The 20,610-nt window shown below is 43.8% G+C and overlaps 1 protein-coding gene across 3 annotated transcripts in view; it reads left to right on the forward strand.

Annotated features, from left to right (window-relative positions):
• PTPRG (protein tyrosine phosphatase receptor type G) overlaps nt 1–20,610 on the forward strand; it is a 739,476-nt gene that overhangs the window by 538,489 nt on the left and 180,377 nt on the right. For all 3 annotated transcript variants that reach the window (XM_027121285.1, XM_027121284.1, XM_027121286.1), the window contains exon 6: nt 19,179–19,245. In XM_027121285.1, coding sequence (XP_026977086.1) covers nt 19,179–19,245 — 67 coding nt within the window. The remainder of the gene's footprint in view (nt 1–19,178; nt 19,246–20,610) is intronic.

Here is a 20,610-nt window from a genome sequence, read left to right on the forward strand (position 1 = left end):
GAGGTCCTGCTGGTAAAATGAAAGAGATTATAACTGATACCAGGTTAAGCCAGAAGCATTACCGTGTCCCCGAGATGCGTGTGCGTGTGTGTGTTGATGTCTGCAAGGAGGGGTCCTTGAGGAAAGAACCAGAAAAACAGTAGCTCTCCCTGCAGTTGCTCCTCCAGATTGGTATCACATGTCCACTCTTTGTCCCCTCTGCTGTGGCGGCTCTTCCAGTGGCCACTTTGGGGTGCAGTTCGTCAGGTCTTCTCTGCTTTTCACTGTGAACCATGTCACCTCAAACCCTATTCCAGTACAGAGAATCACATGCATCACAAGGCACAGGAGAAAAATAATGGTTCCTGTCTGAGAGCTGATTTCACTCTGGGCCTGTTTGGGGAAACAGCATCTTAATGTTCTGCAAAACATTGCCTTGTTTTCCTCGTCCAGGTCAGGGGGAGGCCGGGCTCGCTGCAGTCCACTGAGATATTCAGTATTGGCATTTTCTGCCCCCAGCCACGTCCACATGGGAGGAAAAGGGGCTTAGTGGCGTAGGAATGTGGCCTGCTGCCAGCCACCAAGAAGTCATGCTCTGGTTTTACAACCTCTGACCGTGTGTCAGAAAGTCAGTGGCCTTTTGGAAACCAAGGCAGCGCTCTTGCTACCACTTGCCCTGGTTTGTCTTTGCCAAAAAACTTGCTTGCTGTTATATAGACATGTATTCATTTATCATTTATATATTTGATATAAACGTACCAAATTTGATATATACACAAATCAGAATCGCAGAATGCACACACATGTCACGTTTGATGTATATACGAGTTTATCAAAACTGATATCTACAAACATCGGCATTTGAATACAGTGTTTTTTCAAAATGCAAACAAATTTTTTTCTGGTTCTAGAAATAATCATGTTGTACAAATTTCAAGCAGCAAGAGGTTCCATTAAGGAGAAGGGGGAAATGGGATGACCCCAGTCTCCAGAGAGAATTGCTGATGTTTGCTCTGTCTGTCGTCAGAAGTTTTAAAAGCATTTATGAATAAGCGTCACCCAAATAGGATGAAACTCTACTATAAAGCGGTTTTTACCCTAGTAATATTTCATAGTCATGTCTCAATGTTGGAAGATACAGATTTTCCTTATCCTTTTTAAACTTCATAGTGCTACACTGAATGGTGATACCATAATTTATTTAACTAGGTAGCTGTTAATAGACTTTTTATAGTTGTTTCCAATTTTTTTACGTAATGAACAACACCAGAGTGTTGTATTCATATCTTTCTGCCCTTATCAACTTATCCAAGTTTTTTTCTTTACATAAGTCTTAGAAGCAGATCTCCTGGGTCAATAAGTGTGCCCAGTATTAATTTTGAAAGGCTATCACAAGTTATACCACTCTAACAAATATACCTGTGCTCCTTTTATAAGTTCGTCATCAACATGGGGTGTTTTTGATTTGGAGGTCGTGATTTTAACTCACAAGGTTCTTGTGCTATTATTCAATCTCATTCTTCCTCATTTCTATCCGTATAACCTAGTTACTTCACATACTTCAACAGTTTAAGTTATATAAGAAAGTCAATAGGAAAGGAAGAAATGTTGACCTCTAAACATACTAAATTAATTTTAAAAGTTACTTTTTTTTTTTTTTTTTTTTTTGCGGTACACGGGCCTCTCACTGTTGTGGCCTCTCCCGTTGCGGAGCACAGGCTCAGGACGCGCACGCTCAGCGGCCATGGCTCACGGGGCCAGCCGCTCCGCGGCATGTGGGATCTTCCCGGACCGGGGCACGAACCCGCGTCCCCTGCATCGGCAGGCGGACTCTCAACCACTGCGCCACCAGGGAAGACCAAAAGTTACTATTTTTTAACCCAAAATAAATTTGGCAGTTTATACACTTGGGCTAGTATTAGTGGGCATACCTTTGCTAAAATGCTACATCGTGCTACCTCCTGATTATTCCTTACTCCAGTGCCCTAACTTCCAACCAGACAAAATTTTAATCTCCCTCCGGTTTCCTAAGAGGTGGGATACATAGTATCTAAAATTGATAGATAAACCTCCTATTGGTTTATCTTCTCAACACTAATGCAAATGACTGAAAGTCACAAACGAAAAATTTTCTTTCCCTCGGGAGATTAAAAAGAATGTTTGTCTTTCACACAGACTCTCAAGTAAAATTTTGTTCTGTAGTTTTGAATATCAGCACATTTTCAAAGGGCCAGGAATATAAGCGGGTGGGTTACCACTTTGTGAAAAGTGGTTGATGATGGAGCAAAGACTGTGAAACTCATGTTTGCTCTTCACCGACGGCTAAACCCAAAGAAGAGAATTAGTATGTCACTTACATATGTGCTTGAAGTCAGTATTATTAATTTCTCTTTATCATCTAAGAATTTCAACCTAGATTATAGGGTGTAATTGTACCAGGCACAGTATTGATGGGTCCAAGGCGCATTCTAACAGTGGGAGAGAATGTAAGTGGGAGAGTTGTGCACCAATAAGCTTACTATGATGTTTTTAATTAGCCAATCACAGTTTTATTGAAAGCAACTTTTCCCAGTATATCGTATTATATATATTGTACTATTATAATACAGAAATAACTAGTGTTTTGAGGTGCTTATCCAATGCCTGGATGATCACCTCAGTTTTCATGACAGCTATAAGAGGTTACTGATGCTTCATTTCCAAGTTGAGGGAAATGAATCTCAAAGTTAAGGGACTTGCCCAAGTCAGCCAGGTAGCCAAAACTCAAACCTAATGTTCTGCCCGACTCTTGTTAAAGTCCTTACACTTGACAGTAATGCTCCCCTCACTGCCATGGTCAAGGCACTGATTGAGAATCAGTCGTTGTATTGGTCATGACTTTGGTACCGTTTGAATAAAGGTCAAATTCAGTGTCGTTGCTGTGCTGCCTGCTTTCCTGAAATGTTGCAACCCACCCTGATGTACTTTCTTGGCTGAAAACCTTCTTTCCATAAACTGCCTCAAACTGATGGTGGTTTATATGACAGAGAAATAATTTCCCACTAAAACAGCAAAGTATTGGATAAATAAGGCATGGTACTTTCATATGATTGAATTCTCTACAGCAGTGAAAAAGAGCAAACTACTGCTACATGGAACTTGGATAAGTCTCACAGATACAGTGTTGAGTGAAAGCAGGTGGAACAAGAGACTGGAGTATAATTCCATTACTGTACATTTGTAATACTGAGACATCTGCTGGGAGTGGGTCATAAGGGAGCCCTCTGGTGTACTGGAAATACATGTCTTCATCTGGACTGTGGTGTATATATACATGTGTGAAAATTCATACAGCTGTACACTTAAGATTAATGTACTTGACGGTTTTAAGTTATATCTCAACTAAAAATCAACATAAAAAGTGAATCACAACACACATTTCATCCAGGGCCTCAGTGTCTATGGAGGGGTCATTATCCTATGGACCTCTGCATCTCAGAGTTGATGCCTCATGAGGCCTCTTATTGACATCCAACTTACATGTGGGTCAGTTATCTGACAACCTTGAGAAGCTAATACACAGGCAGTAATTTAAAAACAATTCTGACGTTTCAGAGGAGCCAGTTTATATATCACTCCACCCATACACTGAAGCACATATACTACTACACTCACAAGAGAACTCTCCAGGGCTCTACCTTCTAGTGACACTTAGCAAGGGTGTGTACACCCCGACACTTTGGCCTTAATAGAACCTGGTCACCCAATTATTATTTAAAAGGACCAGCTTTGGGACTTCCCTGGCGGTCCAGTGCTTAAGACTCTGCGCTTCCACTGCAGGGGGCGCAGGTTCAATCCCTGGTTGGGGAACTAAGTAGGATCCCATATGCCGCCTGGTGCGGCCAAAATAAAATAAAATAAAAATAAAAAATGAAAGGACCAGATTTAATCATTTACTAAGGCTTAGATTGTGTCGAGGAAGGCAATAAAGTAGACAATACCTTTTTCAGAAGTTTTATCTGAAATTATAAGGCAGTTGGAGAGCATAAAGGGGACCTCTCCAGGTTCACTGACAAACTGCTTTTTGTGGCTCATTCTCTATACTGTTCTGCCAACAATTATCACACTGCGCCTTGCATCACAGCGTTGAACTCTGCAGATTAACGTTCGAAAATAACTCGCACATTTCTCAGGGCACCCTTAGCCTTTGGAATTACTTTAGCAGTGATACCGAGATCTGAATAACACCCCACCTGTTAAAAAGTGTCTCTAGATTTTGGACGATTTTCACGTGATGTTTACAGATAGACACAGTTCATCTACGTTGCCATAAAACGGGCAGTTTCGCGCCATCATTGAAAGCCTCCCTGCCTGGGATTTGAACCTATTGTAACAACCATTATCAATCAGTCAGTCATTCCCCAAAGGTTTTTTGAAGGCTTAGTGTGGGAGAGGCTCTGGACTTGCTGCTGCAGTGCCTCTTCCAAACAAAACTCAAAGTCTCGTTAACATAGTGTTAATACTATAACTGCTGATACTCATATCATATAACTCACAGGCTTTGAGGACATTACAGACAGAAAATTTTCATTCTCTTTTTTCTTTTTTTCTTTTGTTCATCTGATAGATATATCTGCAGTCAAATATATTCTAGTTCAAGCATTGGAACTTACTAGATGCTTAGTAAATATTTGTTGAGTGTATGAGTTAGTGAATTAATGAATGGGTGAGTAGATGGTTGAAGGGATGAAGTTCATCACTGATAATTTAACAAAAAATATTTACTATTCAAAATTTATTGAATTCTTTGTATGTGCTTGGCACTGTGCTGCGTATTTTATGTGGATTGTCTCATTTGACTGTCTCAACAGCTCTGTCAGGGAAATACTGTTAGTATCTCCATTTCATAGATTGAAGAAACTGAGGCTGATTTGAACCAAGTCAACGTGACTTTGAAGACTGTGTTTAATTAGGAGCAAATTAGGATCTGTTAAAAAAGAAGGCAGGAAACTTGCCTTAGCAGTCCTTTATTAATTCTCCTCTTCCTCCTATTATTATGTTGTTGTTATTATTATTATTATTTGCTTTTGGCTTGCAAAACCTCCAGAGTCCCTTCAAAGAAAATAATACCAAAGCCCATCTCAGTGTAATATCTGATGTCTAAGCTGTGGGGAGTAGTACCTGTTGTCAGACACATCCTTTCATCTTACCCATGCAGGTCCACTCTGGGAAGTGTGAGTCATCATCCACTGGCCCAGAGTGATTAAGTTACTTACCTCAGGTCACACAGCCAGCATACAACCAGGGCTTGAATCAGATTCTTTGGACATAAATCCCAGAATTTTTTCAGCTCTCTAGATATCCTGGCTAAAGTTTTCTTTGAACTCTTTCTTCCTTATTTCTTTGCCCTTCTTTACCTCTTTAATAGCTACCTGTTTTGCTTTTCAGAAAACATCTGTTAGCGCCTACTCTCTGCTGGCACTAAGATAGAGCTGGTGATATAAAATCAAATTAAATAAAATGTTAACCAAATTTTCGGAAACAGGGACCTGATTGAAATAAAAAGGGATTTATTCGGGGTTTGCTAGGACTGCAGCCTGAGACACAGATTCAAGAAACACTTGACTTGTGTTCCACTGGGCTACAAAATGGAGGAGACTTCTAAAGGCAAAAATACGTAAGGTTACAGTTGGTTACATGAGTTGTTTATCAAGAATTATAACTGGAGCTGGCAAGAAGTAAGGGTGCTTGTTAAGTGCGGATTGGTTGGGAGTTCGAAATGGTTGCATAGTCACAAGGGGAGAACTTATGACCATCAGTCTGCAGCTGGCAGGTATTATTCTGAATATGCCTGGTGGTGTCCATGGCTCTGGTGCAGTTCAAAGAAAGTTCACGTTCTCAGTGGTGCAGGGATGTGTCTGAGACCAGATCCTCAATGAGAGCCCAATTCCACTTTTTTTTTTTTTTTGAAGTTATGAATTGTATTTTATTTTTTTTATATAGTAGGTTCTTATTAGTTCTCCATATTATACATATTAGTGTATATATGTCAATCCCAATCTCCCAACTCATCACACCACCACCACCACCCCGCCACTTTCCCCCCTTCGTGTCCATACGTTTGTATGTCGATTCCACTTTTATATGCCTGAACTGTGATTACTCCATTATAATTTCAATTCATCATTGAAAGTTTGAGCCCTGTCTTCAGGGAGCTCTCAGCCCAGTCAGGAGGCAGGTGTTTAAATAGGTCATTAAAGTGAAGTATAGTAACTGCTATGAGAGAGCAGGTGTCACAGGTGGTACCTTGGTGACACTTGGAGGGGACGAGGACCTCTGACGTGCTGGAACTTCAAGGACCCTCCAGCCTGGATTTTCTCTAATGCACCAACCACCTAGGCTGCACCTGACCTTCAGGTGATGACAGGCAGAGATTGGTGCTTGCAGGGAGCGAAACAGAGTGATGGTTAGCAAATACATGCGACGGGCCAGTTTGGATGGGCGCTCAGGGAAGGCTTTGTGATTGAGTCATATTGAACTGAGGTCTGAAAAGTGAGAACCTGCCCGGCATAGAGCTGAACGAGGAAGCTTCTCGGCAGAAGGTCAGCGGGGCAAAGGCCTGGAGGCAGTGAAATGTTCAGGGTGTTTGAAGAAGAGGAGGGAGGACAATGAGGCTCGACTGTAGTGAACCATGGGAATAAAAAGAATTATTATTATTATATCATTATTGTGGGATAAGAACCTACAGGTGGCCTGGGCCCAGATCTTGGAACACTTCTAAGCAGGGCTGTGTCGTGATTGGATTTAATTTTTAAAAGATCATTCTCAGTGACTCTCAGACTCACCTAGAGAGCTTTTAAGCACCCAGGCCACACCTCAGGTCAGTGGGAACAGTGTTTTGTCACTGTTGTTGTCTGTGTTTTTTTCTGAAAGCTGATTAGAAGGGATTCCAGTGGGCAGCCAGGGGAGGACCACTGGTGTAACTGCTGCGTAGAGAAGGACTTCCTGGAGGGTGCAGTAAAGAAAGCAGGGAAACCGGTTAGGTGAGGCGGTCAGAGGTTGTTTAGGTTCAAGGTGGTGGTGGCCTGGGCTAGGGTCAGAATGGAGGAGCTGGCAAGAGGTGGTGGACAAATTCAAGTTACGTTGAGGAGGTGGAATCTTCTGGACTATTTTTTTTGCCTGTGTCGAGTCTCAGTTGCGGCACACGGGGTCTTCTTTGAGGCGTGCGGGACCTTTCGTTGTGGTGCAGGCTCTTCATTGCAGCGCGCGGGCTTCTCTTCTCTAGTTGTGGCGTGCAGGCTCCAGGGCGCATGGGCTGTAGTTTTGGCATGCGGGCTTAGCTGCCCCGTGGCATGTGGGATCCTAGTTCCCCGACCAAGGACCGGACCCATGTTCCCTGCATTGGAAGGCAGATTCTTCACCACTGGACCACCAGGGAAGTCCCTCTTCTGGAGTTCCTGATGAATCATATGTAGGTGGGGCAAGAAAGGGAGGAATCAAAATAATTCCAAGTTTTGGCGATTGGTCTACTGGGTTGAAAGATGGTACCATTTTAATGAAATGAAATTTTGGCATGGAGGTCATGATGGACTGAATTTAGGTTGGAACCCCCAAATTGTTGGTCTGTCTGTAACCAGAAGTAGAGTTGTATTTATGTCTTTGTGTGTGCCTGGTCATGGTGCCTCTTTGGGGAAAGAGTGACTCTATCTACATTTGTTATGAATCTTGAATATGTTAGTCACTGGGCTAAACATTCATTTAATCCCCTTAACCACCCTGTGAAGTTATGGGGGAGTAATCCCCATTTTACAGATGAGGAAATTGAGGCACAGTGGGCTTGTAATCAACTTTCCCATAATCACACAGCCATTAAGTGGAAAACTTTTGAACCTGGGTCTACTGACCTGGTTTCAGAAACTCTGCACTTAACCCCTGCACTAGTCTTAGAAACCCAGGTTGCTTTTGCAGGTGAGTTCATCACATTCAAGTACAGGAGATCCACCTGCATTGTTTCTAAGGAGTGATTTATTCTCAGGTTATTGTCAATGGCAGTTTTTATAAGGTAAGCTTCTTCCTGCTTAAATGTTACCTGCACTTATACCCCACTGGAGCCATTTTTTCCAACTGAGCTGCTGGAGGAATTGAAAAATCCTGAGTACTGCTGCTTAAATAAGTAGACTACATGCTCTACGAAGAAGTCATATTATTTTCTCAAAGAAGAGGAAGTTGGCCCAGTGAGGCAGTGATTCCTCGGAACAAACTTTCTGGTTTTCCATTTTGTTCTGCTGCAAATGGCACGTTCTATAAATCAAGACCTGCTGGGAAAGATTTTGTCTTTGCTTGTTGCAATTTAATTTTATCCTCTGTTGAACTGAGGTGCATTTTAAATACAAAGCTGAACTGTTAGGTTAGCATTGATCTGTATCCTCCTTGAGATGGGGCTGGCCTTTGTTTAGACGTATCACTTACTTAAAGGGAATTTCTTTAATTTGTGGATTTGAAGACATTGGTCCACTTAAATCATCTTTTTGTATCCCCCTAAAACACTGTTTACCGAAGGCTCTTTAACCAGACACTGACAGCTTTAACAATGTCTGCTGAAAACAGTTTTCACTGGTTTCTTGGTGGATGAAGTGGGATGTTTGGAAGAGTTAACACGATGATTTTTTTTTTTTTTTGCGGTACGCGGGCCTCTCACTGTTGTGGCGTCTCCCGTTGTGGAGCACAGGCTCTGCACGCGCAGGCTCAGCGGCCATGGCTCACGGGCCCAGCCGCTCTGCGGCATGTGGGATCTTCCCGGACCAGGGCACGAACCGGTGTCCCCTGCATCGGCAGGCGGACTCTCAACCACTGCGCCACCAGGGAAGCCCTAACACGATGATTTTAAAGGACAGTGACAGGGAGCATAAGTCCCCCTTATAGTATCAGGCACCAGAGCCCTCCCATGAATGCATGATTTAGAATAGGAAATGCCCTGTGAGGTATTGCTTGGGAGACTGGATTGATACTTAATCAGTCTTCAGAGACTACACTATAGGAGCAGTCATTCAGGGCTCCAAATGAAGCAGAGAGTAGAAATACCCCATCCAAAAGAAAAAAAAAAAAAAGCATTGGGCTGTGTCATTAGTTGGCACTTGGCGTGCTTGCTATAACTCAGGAATAACAGCTGCTCACGCCTGTGCATTCTGCTGTGCACCTTGCCCAGGGACAGCTTTCATTAAGAAGGCGTTAGCTTTGGTGCTGCAACTTGCTGCTTTTCTATGTTTGCTTAAACAAAAAAGCTACTGAAATCTCTTTGCCCCAGAGTTGATGATCCGTGATTATTGGCTCCTCTTGGAGGTTGCTGATTATTTTTGCCACGTTTCCCTGGTTGGAACTTGGATTCTAAACGTATTGCTTCCCCTCAAACTCTAGAAGCTGTGATGTAACGTAGCAGCTCAGGTCTAAGAGTGGTCAGGGTTTATTCAGAAGGAAGGGGGGGAGTACCTTTTCATAGGTGATGCAGAGTGAGGACAGTGGTGAAGTGTGGATTGTTCACAGAAGCCAGGGCCCTCATCCCCTCTGTGGGAGCTAGAACTAGACTCTCAGCTTTGTAAGGAGAAGCACTATGACTTGTCCGGTATCATATCCCAGTGCCCAGTTCTTGACATGTGAGTATCTACTGCTGTATAACGAATTACTAGAAGCTGAGAACCTGAAACACACATTTACCATCTCACAGTTTCTGTGGGCCCTCTGCTTCATGGTTTCTCAGAAGGCTACAATCGGGGTGTCAGGCGGGCTGGTGTCTCATCTGAAAGTTCAGCTGGGGAAGGATCTATCCCACTCCCACTTTAGGTTGTTGGCAGAATTCAGTTCCTCCAGGGCTGTTTTACTGAGGACCTCGGGTTCCCTTCAGTTCCTCACCATACCTGCCCATCTAGCATGGCTATTTACTTCACAGCCCAGTAGGCACCAGGGAGAGTCTGCTAGCAAGATGGAGATGAGAATCTCTCGTTACCTAATCATAGAAGTGACTTCCCTTTGCCTTTGCCGCATTCTACTGGTTTAAAATAGGCCACTTGGGACTTCCCTGATGGCACAGTGGTTGAGAATCCGCCTGCCAATGCAGGGGACACGGGTTCGAGTCCTGGTCCGGGAAGATCCCACATGCTACGGAGCAGCTCAGCCCGTGCGCCACAACTACTGAGCCTGCACTCTAGAGCCTGTGAGCCACAACTGCTGAGCCCGTGTGCCACAGCTACTGAAGCCTGTGTGCCTAGAGCCTGTGCTCTGCAACAAGAGAAGCCACCGTGATGAGAAGCCCGCACACCACAACGAAGAGTAGCCCCCGCTCGCCGCCACTAGAGAAAGCCCACGCACAGCAATGAAGACCCAACACAGCCAGAAGTAAATAAATAAATTTATAAATAGGGCTTCCCTGGTGGCACAGTGGTTGAGAATCTGCCTGCCAATGCAGGGGACACGGGTTCGAGCCCTGGTCTGGGAAGATCCCACATGCCGCAGAGCAACTAGGCCCCTGAGCCACAGCTACTGAGCCTGCGCGTTTAGAGCCTGTGCTCCACGACAAGAGAGGCCACGATAGTGAGAGGCCCACGCACCATGATGAAGAGTGGCCCCTGCTCGCCGCAACTAGAGAATGCCCTCACACAGAAACAAAGACCCAACACAGCAAAAAAAAAAAAAAAAAAAAATTATAAATAAATAAAATAGGCCACTAGATCAGCCCAGCCTCAAAGAGTAGAGATTTGTAGGGCCTGAATACCTGGAGTGGGAACCGTTGGGGGATATCTTAGAGTCAGCCTGCCACAGCATGCAGTAGGCACTCAGCATATATTTGTTGAGTGAATGAGCCTAAGAGCTGGGTTCTTATGATTTGGACTAAAGACATCCTATCATCTTTTCTACCCCCTATCACATACTCTCTATATAAGATGAGCAAGGTTTGTTTTAATATTTTATATATTAAATTATATTAATATTGTATACCTACATGATATTTACATAGTCTTCCCCCATCCTTCATATGCCATCTGGATGCTTGGTTACTGGACTTAAGGTTTATCCAAAATGATGCCCTTACCTACTCCTAAGGAGGAATTTTTTCAAGAGGAGGATCAATCTGGCGACCCCTTTGATCTGATACGCTTTGTCTCTCATGTTTCTCTTGCTGCATACGTGGTGGGGATTTAAAACAGTCCCCACATCATGCTTTCTGGATTCCCGAGTCTTTTGTAAATGGAGTGCCCCAAGCAGCTTTTTGCTTGGAGGGAATGAAAAAGCAAGGGTGAGGGTTCACATCTAATGTGTTTCAGTTAAAGTCACGGGCTACACGTGGAAGCAGTCAGCTCTGCTTTCTCCCCCAAGCCTTTGATATTGTTGGGGCTTTTCAGTGCGTGGCAGGATTATTAACAAGAGAAAGTCAACATTGTCCAGCATTGCCACACTGAATGGAGAGAAACGTGCCAGTGAGTCACTGAACCTGAAATAAGCTTCTCTTGCCCCAGGCTTCCCAACTTTTTTGTTGTTTGTTTAATTCCAAGGTCATGACAATATCTGTGTGAAATGGTTTGTGCTGTAGCTTAAGACTCTGGGTCACACTTTGCTAGGTTGGAATTTTTTTTTGCTTCTTCCCTGTTCAAGAGCAACCTTTACACTGAGAAGACTGGCAGGGGTGGGACAGGCAGGCCCTGGCACCCTGTCCTGAACTGCCGTAAACGCTTCCCCACTATCTTCTTGGCTCTGAAACACAATGCATTAAAAAGACAAAGAAGGACAAAAATCACCATGTGGGCCCCTATGGAAGTTCCATTGGTCAGATGCCCCGGTCTGCCCATTCCCTCCCTCTCTTCTGCTTTGGCTTTGAAATTGAGTGTTGAGTGAGTCCAGAGGCAGAGGAAATGGCACTGTATACCCAGCCCAAGGCAGTTTGATCCTCATGAAAATGAGAAATCACCTGTATTGACAATAGGCATGACTGCTGCTGGCAAGATCTGCACTTGTGCAGATTTGCTGCTGGGCCTTGCTATCACCCTGCTGGGTTGGTTTTTCCAGTAATAGACTCTTCCAAGCCAAGTCTGACAATTAAGTGGTAAATCCCCTCTGGTAAGCTGGAGAGGTGTGGGCAGAGGGATAGAGAATGGTCAGTTTAAGAAAACCAAGAGCATTCAATTCATTTCTTCTGTGGCCTTCTCTGGCCGTGCATTTCAATTATCTGGAGACGGATAACTTGTGAATTGACTGGTTTCCATGAATATTATGAATTAACAGGAAGTAAGCCATGTCCGTGCTCAAGTTCCATTGGAAGTGAGGAGGGCAAATCCTATTAGCATTTATAATTGTGTTGCTTTTTCATGTTAATCCCTTCCCGTGGCTGAGGAATTAGGAATTTTCTCACCTGCTGATGGAAACCAGTCCCAGGAGTGTGTGTGTCCTGTCAAGTGCTGGAATATAGATGATGATATGAGACTGTGACCTTCCCCTCTGACAGGAGCTCTTCCTTCTCTGGTGAGATGCGTCTGTGATATTTTGCATATCTATTAGATCGTGCTTAACTACGACTGTGGAAATTCATTCTTTGAAGTTAAACCAAACCTCCTGGCCAGAAATCCATACTTGCTGTTACTTGATTGGGAAGTGAAAATCCTTCATTTCATAGAAAGTCCTACAGCCTTACAGAGCTCCTTCTTCATTGGCCATTACACCTTCTGGATCGTGTCTCTGTTTTCTCTTTGACTTTGTGCCATGGCAGTTTGGGATGGTAGATGCACCGATGCCTCTGATTCCACTGTTTGCAATCCCACTTCAGCAGTGACGGTCCGGAGAGAATAGAAAATGTTATTGGGATATCAAAAGGGAAAAAAGAAATTTCTGCGTTAGAAACTGAGACGATAGGGTGTACAAGAAGAAAAGTCAAATTTCTGAGTATTAAAAAGAAGAGCCGCAGGGCTTCCCTGGTGGCGCAGTGGTTAGGAGTCTGCCTGCCGGTGCAGGGGACGCGGGATCGTGCCCCGGTCCGGGAAGATCCCACATGCCGCAGAGCGGCTGGGCCCGTGAGCCATGGCCGCTGAGCCTGCGCGTCTAGAGCTTGTGCTCCGCAATGGGAGAGGCCACAACAGTGAGAGGCCCGCGTACCACAAAAAAATTAAAAAATAAAAAGAAGAGCCAACCAAAGAATCATGTTTTCAGTATAGATCAGTGGTTAGTAGTTTGATGCTCTTATCTTTTTTTAATTAAGATTTATTTATTATTTATTTACTTGTTTAATTTATTTTTGGCTGTGCCGGGTGTTAGTTGCGGCACACAGGGTCTTTGCTGAGGCATGCAGGATCTTTCCTTGCGGTACGTGGGCTCTTCCTTGTGGTGCTTGGGCTTCTCTCTAGTTGTGTTTTGCGGGTTTCCTCTTCTCTAGTTGTGGCCCACAGGCTCCAGGGCGGGTGGGCTCTGCAGTTTGCGGCGCACAGGCTCTGTAATTGACGGCGCGCAAGCTCAGCAGTTGTGGCGCGTGGGCTTAGTTGCCCCGCAGCATGTGGTATCTTAGTTCCCTGACCAGGGATCGAACCTGCGTCCCCTGCATTGGAAGATGAATTCTTTACCACTGGACCACCAGGGAAGTCCCGTTCTTATCTTCTTGAACATATAGACACATTTCTGAAATTATTGACAAGCATTTATTTATTAATAAAGGAATCTGTTTGGTGCTCTGTCTTTGGAGAAGCCTTAACTGAAATGCAGTGTTGTAAAACAGCCAAGTTATGAATGGTTTTTGCTTGACAGCAACTTGAACTAAAACCTGGTGAGTGGTACCCAAGGTGTTGAAGTCAGAGTGAAAGAAGCTGCAGCATCCTTGCTACATGGCTCTTTAGGTAAGAGCTGTGGAAGAAGAGAAGAATCAGATCTGAAATCAGACCTCCTAAGAAGTGCTTGCCCTTGTCCTGATAAACACTTTAGCTTCTGAATATACAGTTACCTGCTAACCATCAGCTTGGACAGATCATCATCTCTGCAACTCAGGAAGGATGTGCAGAATCTCTGGTCCTGCTGTTTGTCACTTTCCCCCGCGGCTGTGGTTAATGGTGTAGCCATTCACCCTCAGCAGGCATAAATCCTTTTTCCCACAAGAGGGTATTGGCTAGATACAACATTTATAGGACCAAAGGAGCAGCTGGCGATGTCAGTTTCAAGGCAACTAGGTTGTCTTGGACATCCTATTTAGCAGATGGCCAGGACTTGATAGATGGAAGGTTATTAGGATCCAAGTCAAGGGCCACATGGCACCGTGGATGGGAAAAGTAAACGGCAGCACATCCGAATGCAGACACACAGTCTGGTGGGGCTTCTCTGCCTCATGTCATTTTGCTTCAAGCAGGAATAAATGTCTGTCTGCCTGTAGAGCCTGGATTATCAACACATCTCTAGAGATTATCAGTAAGTTGGTTACTAAATTGATAGTTGGCTGAATCCTTATGTCTATTATTTGGGAAAAAAATTTTATGAAGTTTAGATTTCATCAGCATTTATATAAATTGGGCCTTTTGCCCAAACCTACATGGTTTCCTGTATTGCTAATGTCTCTTTGTCTTTTGGTTATATCCAAAGACAACTTAAAAGCTTTCATTTCAGAGCCCTCTGTTGCATCTGTATTGGAAGTGCCCTAAGCTATGTTTTGCAATGAGAGCACAAACTCTGCAGGGAAAGGGGTGTCCATTTCTTCTCGTCCATTTTAAGCTCATTTTTGCAATTGCTGCCCTTTCCGTATTACTGCGTAACTCCTTTGATCTTAAAGTGGAAGGAAGCAGATTTCAAGAGCTAGGAAAACTCCTCCTGTGGCTTTAGCAGGAGCAGTATATTACAAAAGGGAGTGGATGTCAAATAAAACATAAATTTGGATCATCTGAAATTCGAACTCAAGGAGGTATTGCTTTTAGAGCCAAGTGCATTGCGAAGTCTCAGGGATAAAACTGCTGTTGTTTGACATTCATTTACATTTGAACGTTTGGGTCGGGTTGTTGCCCTGTCATATCCAGCCCTTCCTGAATGTTGCATTTGTACTCAGCGTTATACTCCAAGCTTCATGCATTTCATTCTCATAACATTATGAGATTTATCCCCATTTCACAGGTGAGGACACTGGAGCTCTAAAAATGGCAGTTTTTCCCCACCCCTTGGCCTCCTCTACCCAGGGCAGAGACTGGAGTATAAACAAGGGTTGCTGCTACACCCTTTCCGTAGGCATATTTCAAAGCTGCCCAAATTGCTTAGGTTATGCCCCTGGATTTTTTTACGTGGCAAATTGGTTGAGGCAGTGAGTGGAAGGGAATATTTCAGTTAGGGTTATGCCTTTCTGGAACAAACCCACTTATTAACATGCTCTTTGGATTCTAACCCTGAGGTTTATATCCAAGACATGAACTGGAGAGTAGGCTCTGTATTATTAGTAAGTTACTTTGACCAGCCAGTGATCTCCATTATTCTTTCTCTCTCTGTCCATCTTCTCAACCCCAGCCGTATAAACCAGCAGTGGAGGCTGTGGAGATAAATGGGCATTGGAGAAGGCTTTTCACTTTCCGGATCGCTTAGAATCTAGGGTCAGGCTCTTGAGCTCAAATGAGACCAGGACTGAGTAATCAGGCACAGAGATAGTGTAGTCAGAAGCAACCAGAAATTGAAGATGGAGTAGGTTATCAGCTTATTTTCCTTTTGCTTGGGCTACAGGCATCATTGGTGGATGTAAGTCACAGAGGATTAGGAACAGTTTCCTTGAAGTTTCACATCATCAGATGAGACTAAATGTATTAAAGTGCCCTCCTGACTACAAAACATCCCCCCACAGTTGGGATCAAAAATCAGTATCCGTGAAATGTTGCCATGGTAGAGGAGGGGTTAACACAGTTTTGTAGAAGCACATGAGTTGATCAGGTTGATGGTAGATGTTGTGCCTTGTGATGGTGGCATCTCACTGAGAAACTTTCAAGACAAACTTTAAATAAGCAAAGTGTATTGGTTAAGAAAAGTATTGATATTATAGCCTGTCCCCATCTTCCACCTCTGTACACAGTCATGAAACTCAGCTAAATTTTGCTCTGTAATCGATGATCCCAATTAGTTAAAACAACAATGACTTTGTTACTTTAGGTTGGCTGGGCGGTTCTTCTGGTCAAGGCCAGCTTGGCTGGTCTCTGCAGACTGCAGGTGGTCCATCTGAGGCTGAATGGTCTCAAATGGACTCACTCTCCTGTCTGGTAGTTGGCAGGCTGGTGGGTCTAGAATGGCTTCAGCCTGGACTGCATGTGTCTGCTCTTTGTGGTCTCTCATCCTCCAGTAGGCTAGCCTGGAGTTCCTCACCTGGTGGTTTCAGGATTTCAAAGATTAACAAGAGAGGATAAACCCTTGCATTCGCATCCCTGTATAAGCGTCTCCCTGCTTCATATTTGCTGTCCCTTTGGCCAAAGCATGTGGCCAAGCCCAGTTCGTTTGTCTGTTTGTTTTTAATTAAATAATTTCTTTATTGGCTGCGTTGGGTCTTCGTTGCTGTGCGTGGGCTTTCTCTAGCTGCGGCGAGCAGGGGCTACTCTTTGTTGAGGTGTACGGGCTTCTCATTGCAGTGGCTTCTCTTGTTGCGGAGCATGGGCTCTAGGAGCGCGGGCTTCAGTAGTTGCAGCAGACAGGCTCAGTAGTTGTGGCTCGCGGGCTCTAGAACGCAGGCTCAGTAGTTGTGGTGCATGGGCTTAGTTGATCCGTGGCATGTGGGATCTTCCCAGACCAGGGCTCAAACCCGTGTCCCCTGCATTGGCAGGCAGATTCTTAACCACTGCACCACTAGGAAATCCCCAAGCCCAGTTTCACAGAGTGGAGAGGTTGATGTGCGCTCTTGATGGGAGGAGTGGCCAATCACATTGCCAAGATGCATGTGACAGGGATGGCATGAGTTTGTGGCCATTTTGCTATTTCCCACGTACGTTAAAGTAACTTCAGGTAGTTGAACTGGCATTAACTTGTCTCGCAGACTGAATCTGGACATGGGAGGAAGAAGACCGTGTTTTTGCCTGTAACTTCAATTTGATATGAGATATTTCTGTGGGCTCTTACTTTGTTCTGTCACTTGAAGTTTGGCCATTTACTGGTAGACTCTCTTACCTTGCATTCTTGAGTTGTGTCTCCATTTTTGGTCATGTTTTAAAATTTTTGATTAGTCTGTGCCATGGTGCAAATATGATTGTTTTTCATTTTGTGGTATTCTGTGGATGTTTGCCTTTGAGAAATGTTTTGTGCTTCAACCAGTGGCTTGAGCTTCCTTTCGGGCAATTTTGGAGCTACACTCATGGCAACTTCCAGAAATCCATCATTGTGATCTGATACACTGATACTTTTTTTTTTTTTTGTAGTACTTGTAGTGTTTACAATGTAGTACCAAATTCCACCTCATTTTATTAGTCTATAAACATAACCCCATACTAATGACACCTGTGTTTGAATTTAGTCGTAACTCAGGGCTCCAGACAATAATATGTAATCGCTGTTAACTCATAGAGCATCCAATCCGGGTTTTTCATTCTCAACTTCTGCATCGTTGGCATTGTGGGCCAGATAATTCATTGCTCTGGGGGACTCTTCTGAACATTATGGGATGCTTAGCAGCAGCCCTGCCTCTACCCACTTGATGCTAATAGCCTCGCCCTTCCACCCTTCCTTGTGACAACCAACAGTGTCAGCAGACATGGTCAAATATCCCCTGGGTGGGAATGGGGAGTGAGAGATAGGTAAAAATGCCTCCAGTTGAGAACCACTGCTTTAACTTGGAGACGCTGAGGCAGAAGAGAGAAAGAAATTGTGAAGTATGACTTATTATTAGAGAGCAAACTAGGATTGGCAGCCAGACAGGGAGGATCTGTAAGGGAGGAAGGGGTGTGGCCATTTTTCAGCTACCTTAAAACTTAACCTAAGTTGGCCCTGGATTCATCTGGATTAACCAGGAAACATCAAGTTGGGTCTTGCTTACCCATTGAAAGTTTCGTCAGTATCTCAACGTTATTGTGTTAGAAGTGGATTAAATGTAAATAACACCCTGGGGAAAAAAATTTTAGGAGATATGCTGACCATAGATAATGGATTTGGGGAAACTCTTTATTTGGAAGAAGTTCAACATACACAAAAGTAGAGAAAATTGTATCGTGACTCTTCTGATACTCATCACCTAAGATCCTAAATGATTGATTAGTGGCCAGTCCTGGTGCATCTATACCCGGCTCGCTTCCTCTGCTATCCACTCCTGAGTTATTTGAAAGCAAAATCATTTCATTTGTAGCTATTTCAATATGTCTAAAAGAAAGAACTTAAAAACCAAAATTATAATATGCTGGTGGAATTTTAATCTTCTGGAAAGGACAAGAATGAGAATTTATGCCGAGTAGTATCAGAACATAAGGGGAAGGCGTGAGGGTGAAGATCAAAGAGGCTTGACATTTCTTCGGCAGATTAAAAACTCCGGGGGGTGGGGGAGGGGAGGCCCCTGGTGGTCTAGTGGTTAGGACTTGACGCTTTCGCTCTGGGGCCCAGGTTCAGTCCCTGGTGGAGGAACTGAGATCCCGCAAGCCCTGTGGCACCGCCAAAATTTAAAAATGTAAAAATAAAACGTAAAAAAATACTCCAGCGGGGAAGGGAGGTTGGAGACACTGTCTCTTCGAGCTCCTTTCCGCTCTACATTTTCCCTGCCCGAGTGACTCTTAGAAATGTCTCTTTGAGCATAAGTTAAGGCACAGGGAATCGGGATCCTTAAAAAGGAGAGTAAGCCGGCAGGGAACAGATCCATTTTTAAAAAGAAGAGGAAAAAACCATAATCCCAAAAAGGTATTGAAATATTCAATCACTGACGGATTGCCCTCTGATGACTTTCAATGACGTTTTAGCCGATTGGGGTCTACTTTTAATAAAACAAAGCAAGGGGATAGTCTGCTTGCTTTTTAAGAGTTTGCTAGGACTGCGGTATTTCTCTCCTGTTCTAATGTATTCTGAGAAGTTTCTTTCTTTTGATTTAGACATCCTCACTTGGTTTTATTATGTCATAAATCTCCTGTGTTTGGTGAGAGCCGTGGTGTATGTGAGACCCAAGCAGCTTGCTAGATAGCATCTGTTTCCCCCGCCTTCTCTTTAGAAGATTAAACTGAGACTGTTGTGTCTGATGCCAGAATAGATTTAACCAACCATGTCTCCTTTACATATAGGTCAGTCCAAGGGACAATTCTGCACTGGATCCTATTATCCATGGGTTGAAGGGCGTCGTACATCATGGTAAGTAAGCTGCGTGCACTTCCTTTTGCTGGGATGTGAAGGGCTAAGGTCTCCGCCTAAAGGAATGGGTTATCTTACAGGGGATGGAGTATGACACCCATTCCACATCCACTGACATTGAACGGCATGAGGCCCATTATTTGATGGGTAGAGAGCACATCCATTTATTACCTGCAAATGGATCTGGGTTAACAGTAAGCAATTTGTTTCTCTTCAGGTACCACTCGGAATTCATGTGTTATAAATCAGAACACCCTAAGATGTACCATTCATACACGTTGAACCTGCCAGGTGCCTCATATCTATCCTAAAATTATTCCCTTTTCAAGTAACTTTTCATTTATGAATTTCTTGATTTGCCCCTCAGATGTAGGGGAAAAAAACTTAAGTAGCCGTGACAAGTCATTAAAGTTTGCCGCATGTGAGCAAGTACCATCAGCTACTAGAATGGAAAATGCTAGGCCGTGTTCTGTGCAGCAGACATCTTATCCTCAAGCGTAAAACGGGGAGAGAAAGTAAGATAGATGGGTTCTGTCTTACCCGACTGTTTTTTATTGGAGGAATTTCCCTGCAACTTGATTATTGGCGATGTGTCATTACCTATGGCATCAGGATCCTCTAATTTCAAAAGTACCCTTGTCACAGGGAGGTGTGGAGATGAGAGGTACTGTAATGATTTGAAAGATTTGAATAATCTAATTAGAATTCCAAAGACATTGACAGAAATAGCATTAGTAACCTTACTACATCTCCCCTTCATCTCCACAGCTATGATAAAGACATCTTCACGCCTTTCTGGGAGGATGTCTTTTGACATTAGCCAATTCTGCAGAGCTTAACAAACATCTTACTCCCTTTTTCTCAGGGAAACAAAACCAGTTATCAGTGTTCCGTGGAAGCAGGCAGGATTTTGGATCGTTTTGCCCTTACAACTGTTCAATCATACAGCGGGTAGCAATAATAAACCTAGTGAAAGTAGAAAAATAGGGTGACTGAAAACGGCTCGTTGAGGTTTTCACTGTAGAAAACGTCCGTTGCTTCGCAATTTTCGTTTGTATCTCTGAAGAAATCTCCTCACGCAGAGCTGGGAAGTAGGTAGTATGGAAGTTTGCCAAGGGAATAAAACACTTTTGCCAAAACTTAGACCGTCTGCTCCTTTGTGATTTGATGTTGATAGCAGTAGTGGTGGGTGTGAGGCATAGGGAAATTTGCACTGGGCAGCCTCAAAAATGCACAGAAAGTTGATGTTATGGGCAACACGCTGTGTTCTCTGAGCTCCTTCCCAGAAGGTGCCTGGGAACTCTCAGTTCATCAAACACTTTCTTGGAATTCCAGTCTATAATATAGATTATGAGGTTGGGGGTT

Source organism: Aethalodelphis obliquidens, unplaced genomic scaffold (assembly GCF_003676395.1).
Source record: "Aethalodelphis obliquidens isolate GAN/ISIS:26980383/991018 unplaced genomic scaffold, ASM367639v1 scaffold22, whole genome shotgun sequence".
NCBI classification, from domain to species: domain Eukaryota; kingdom Metazoa; phylum Chordata; class Mammalia; order Artiodactyla; family Delphinidae; genus Aethalodelphis; species Aethalodelphis obliquidens.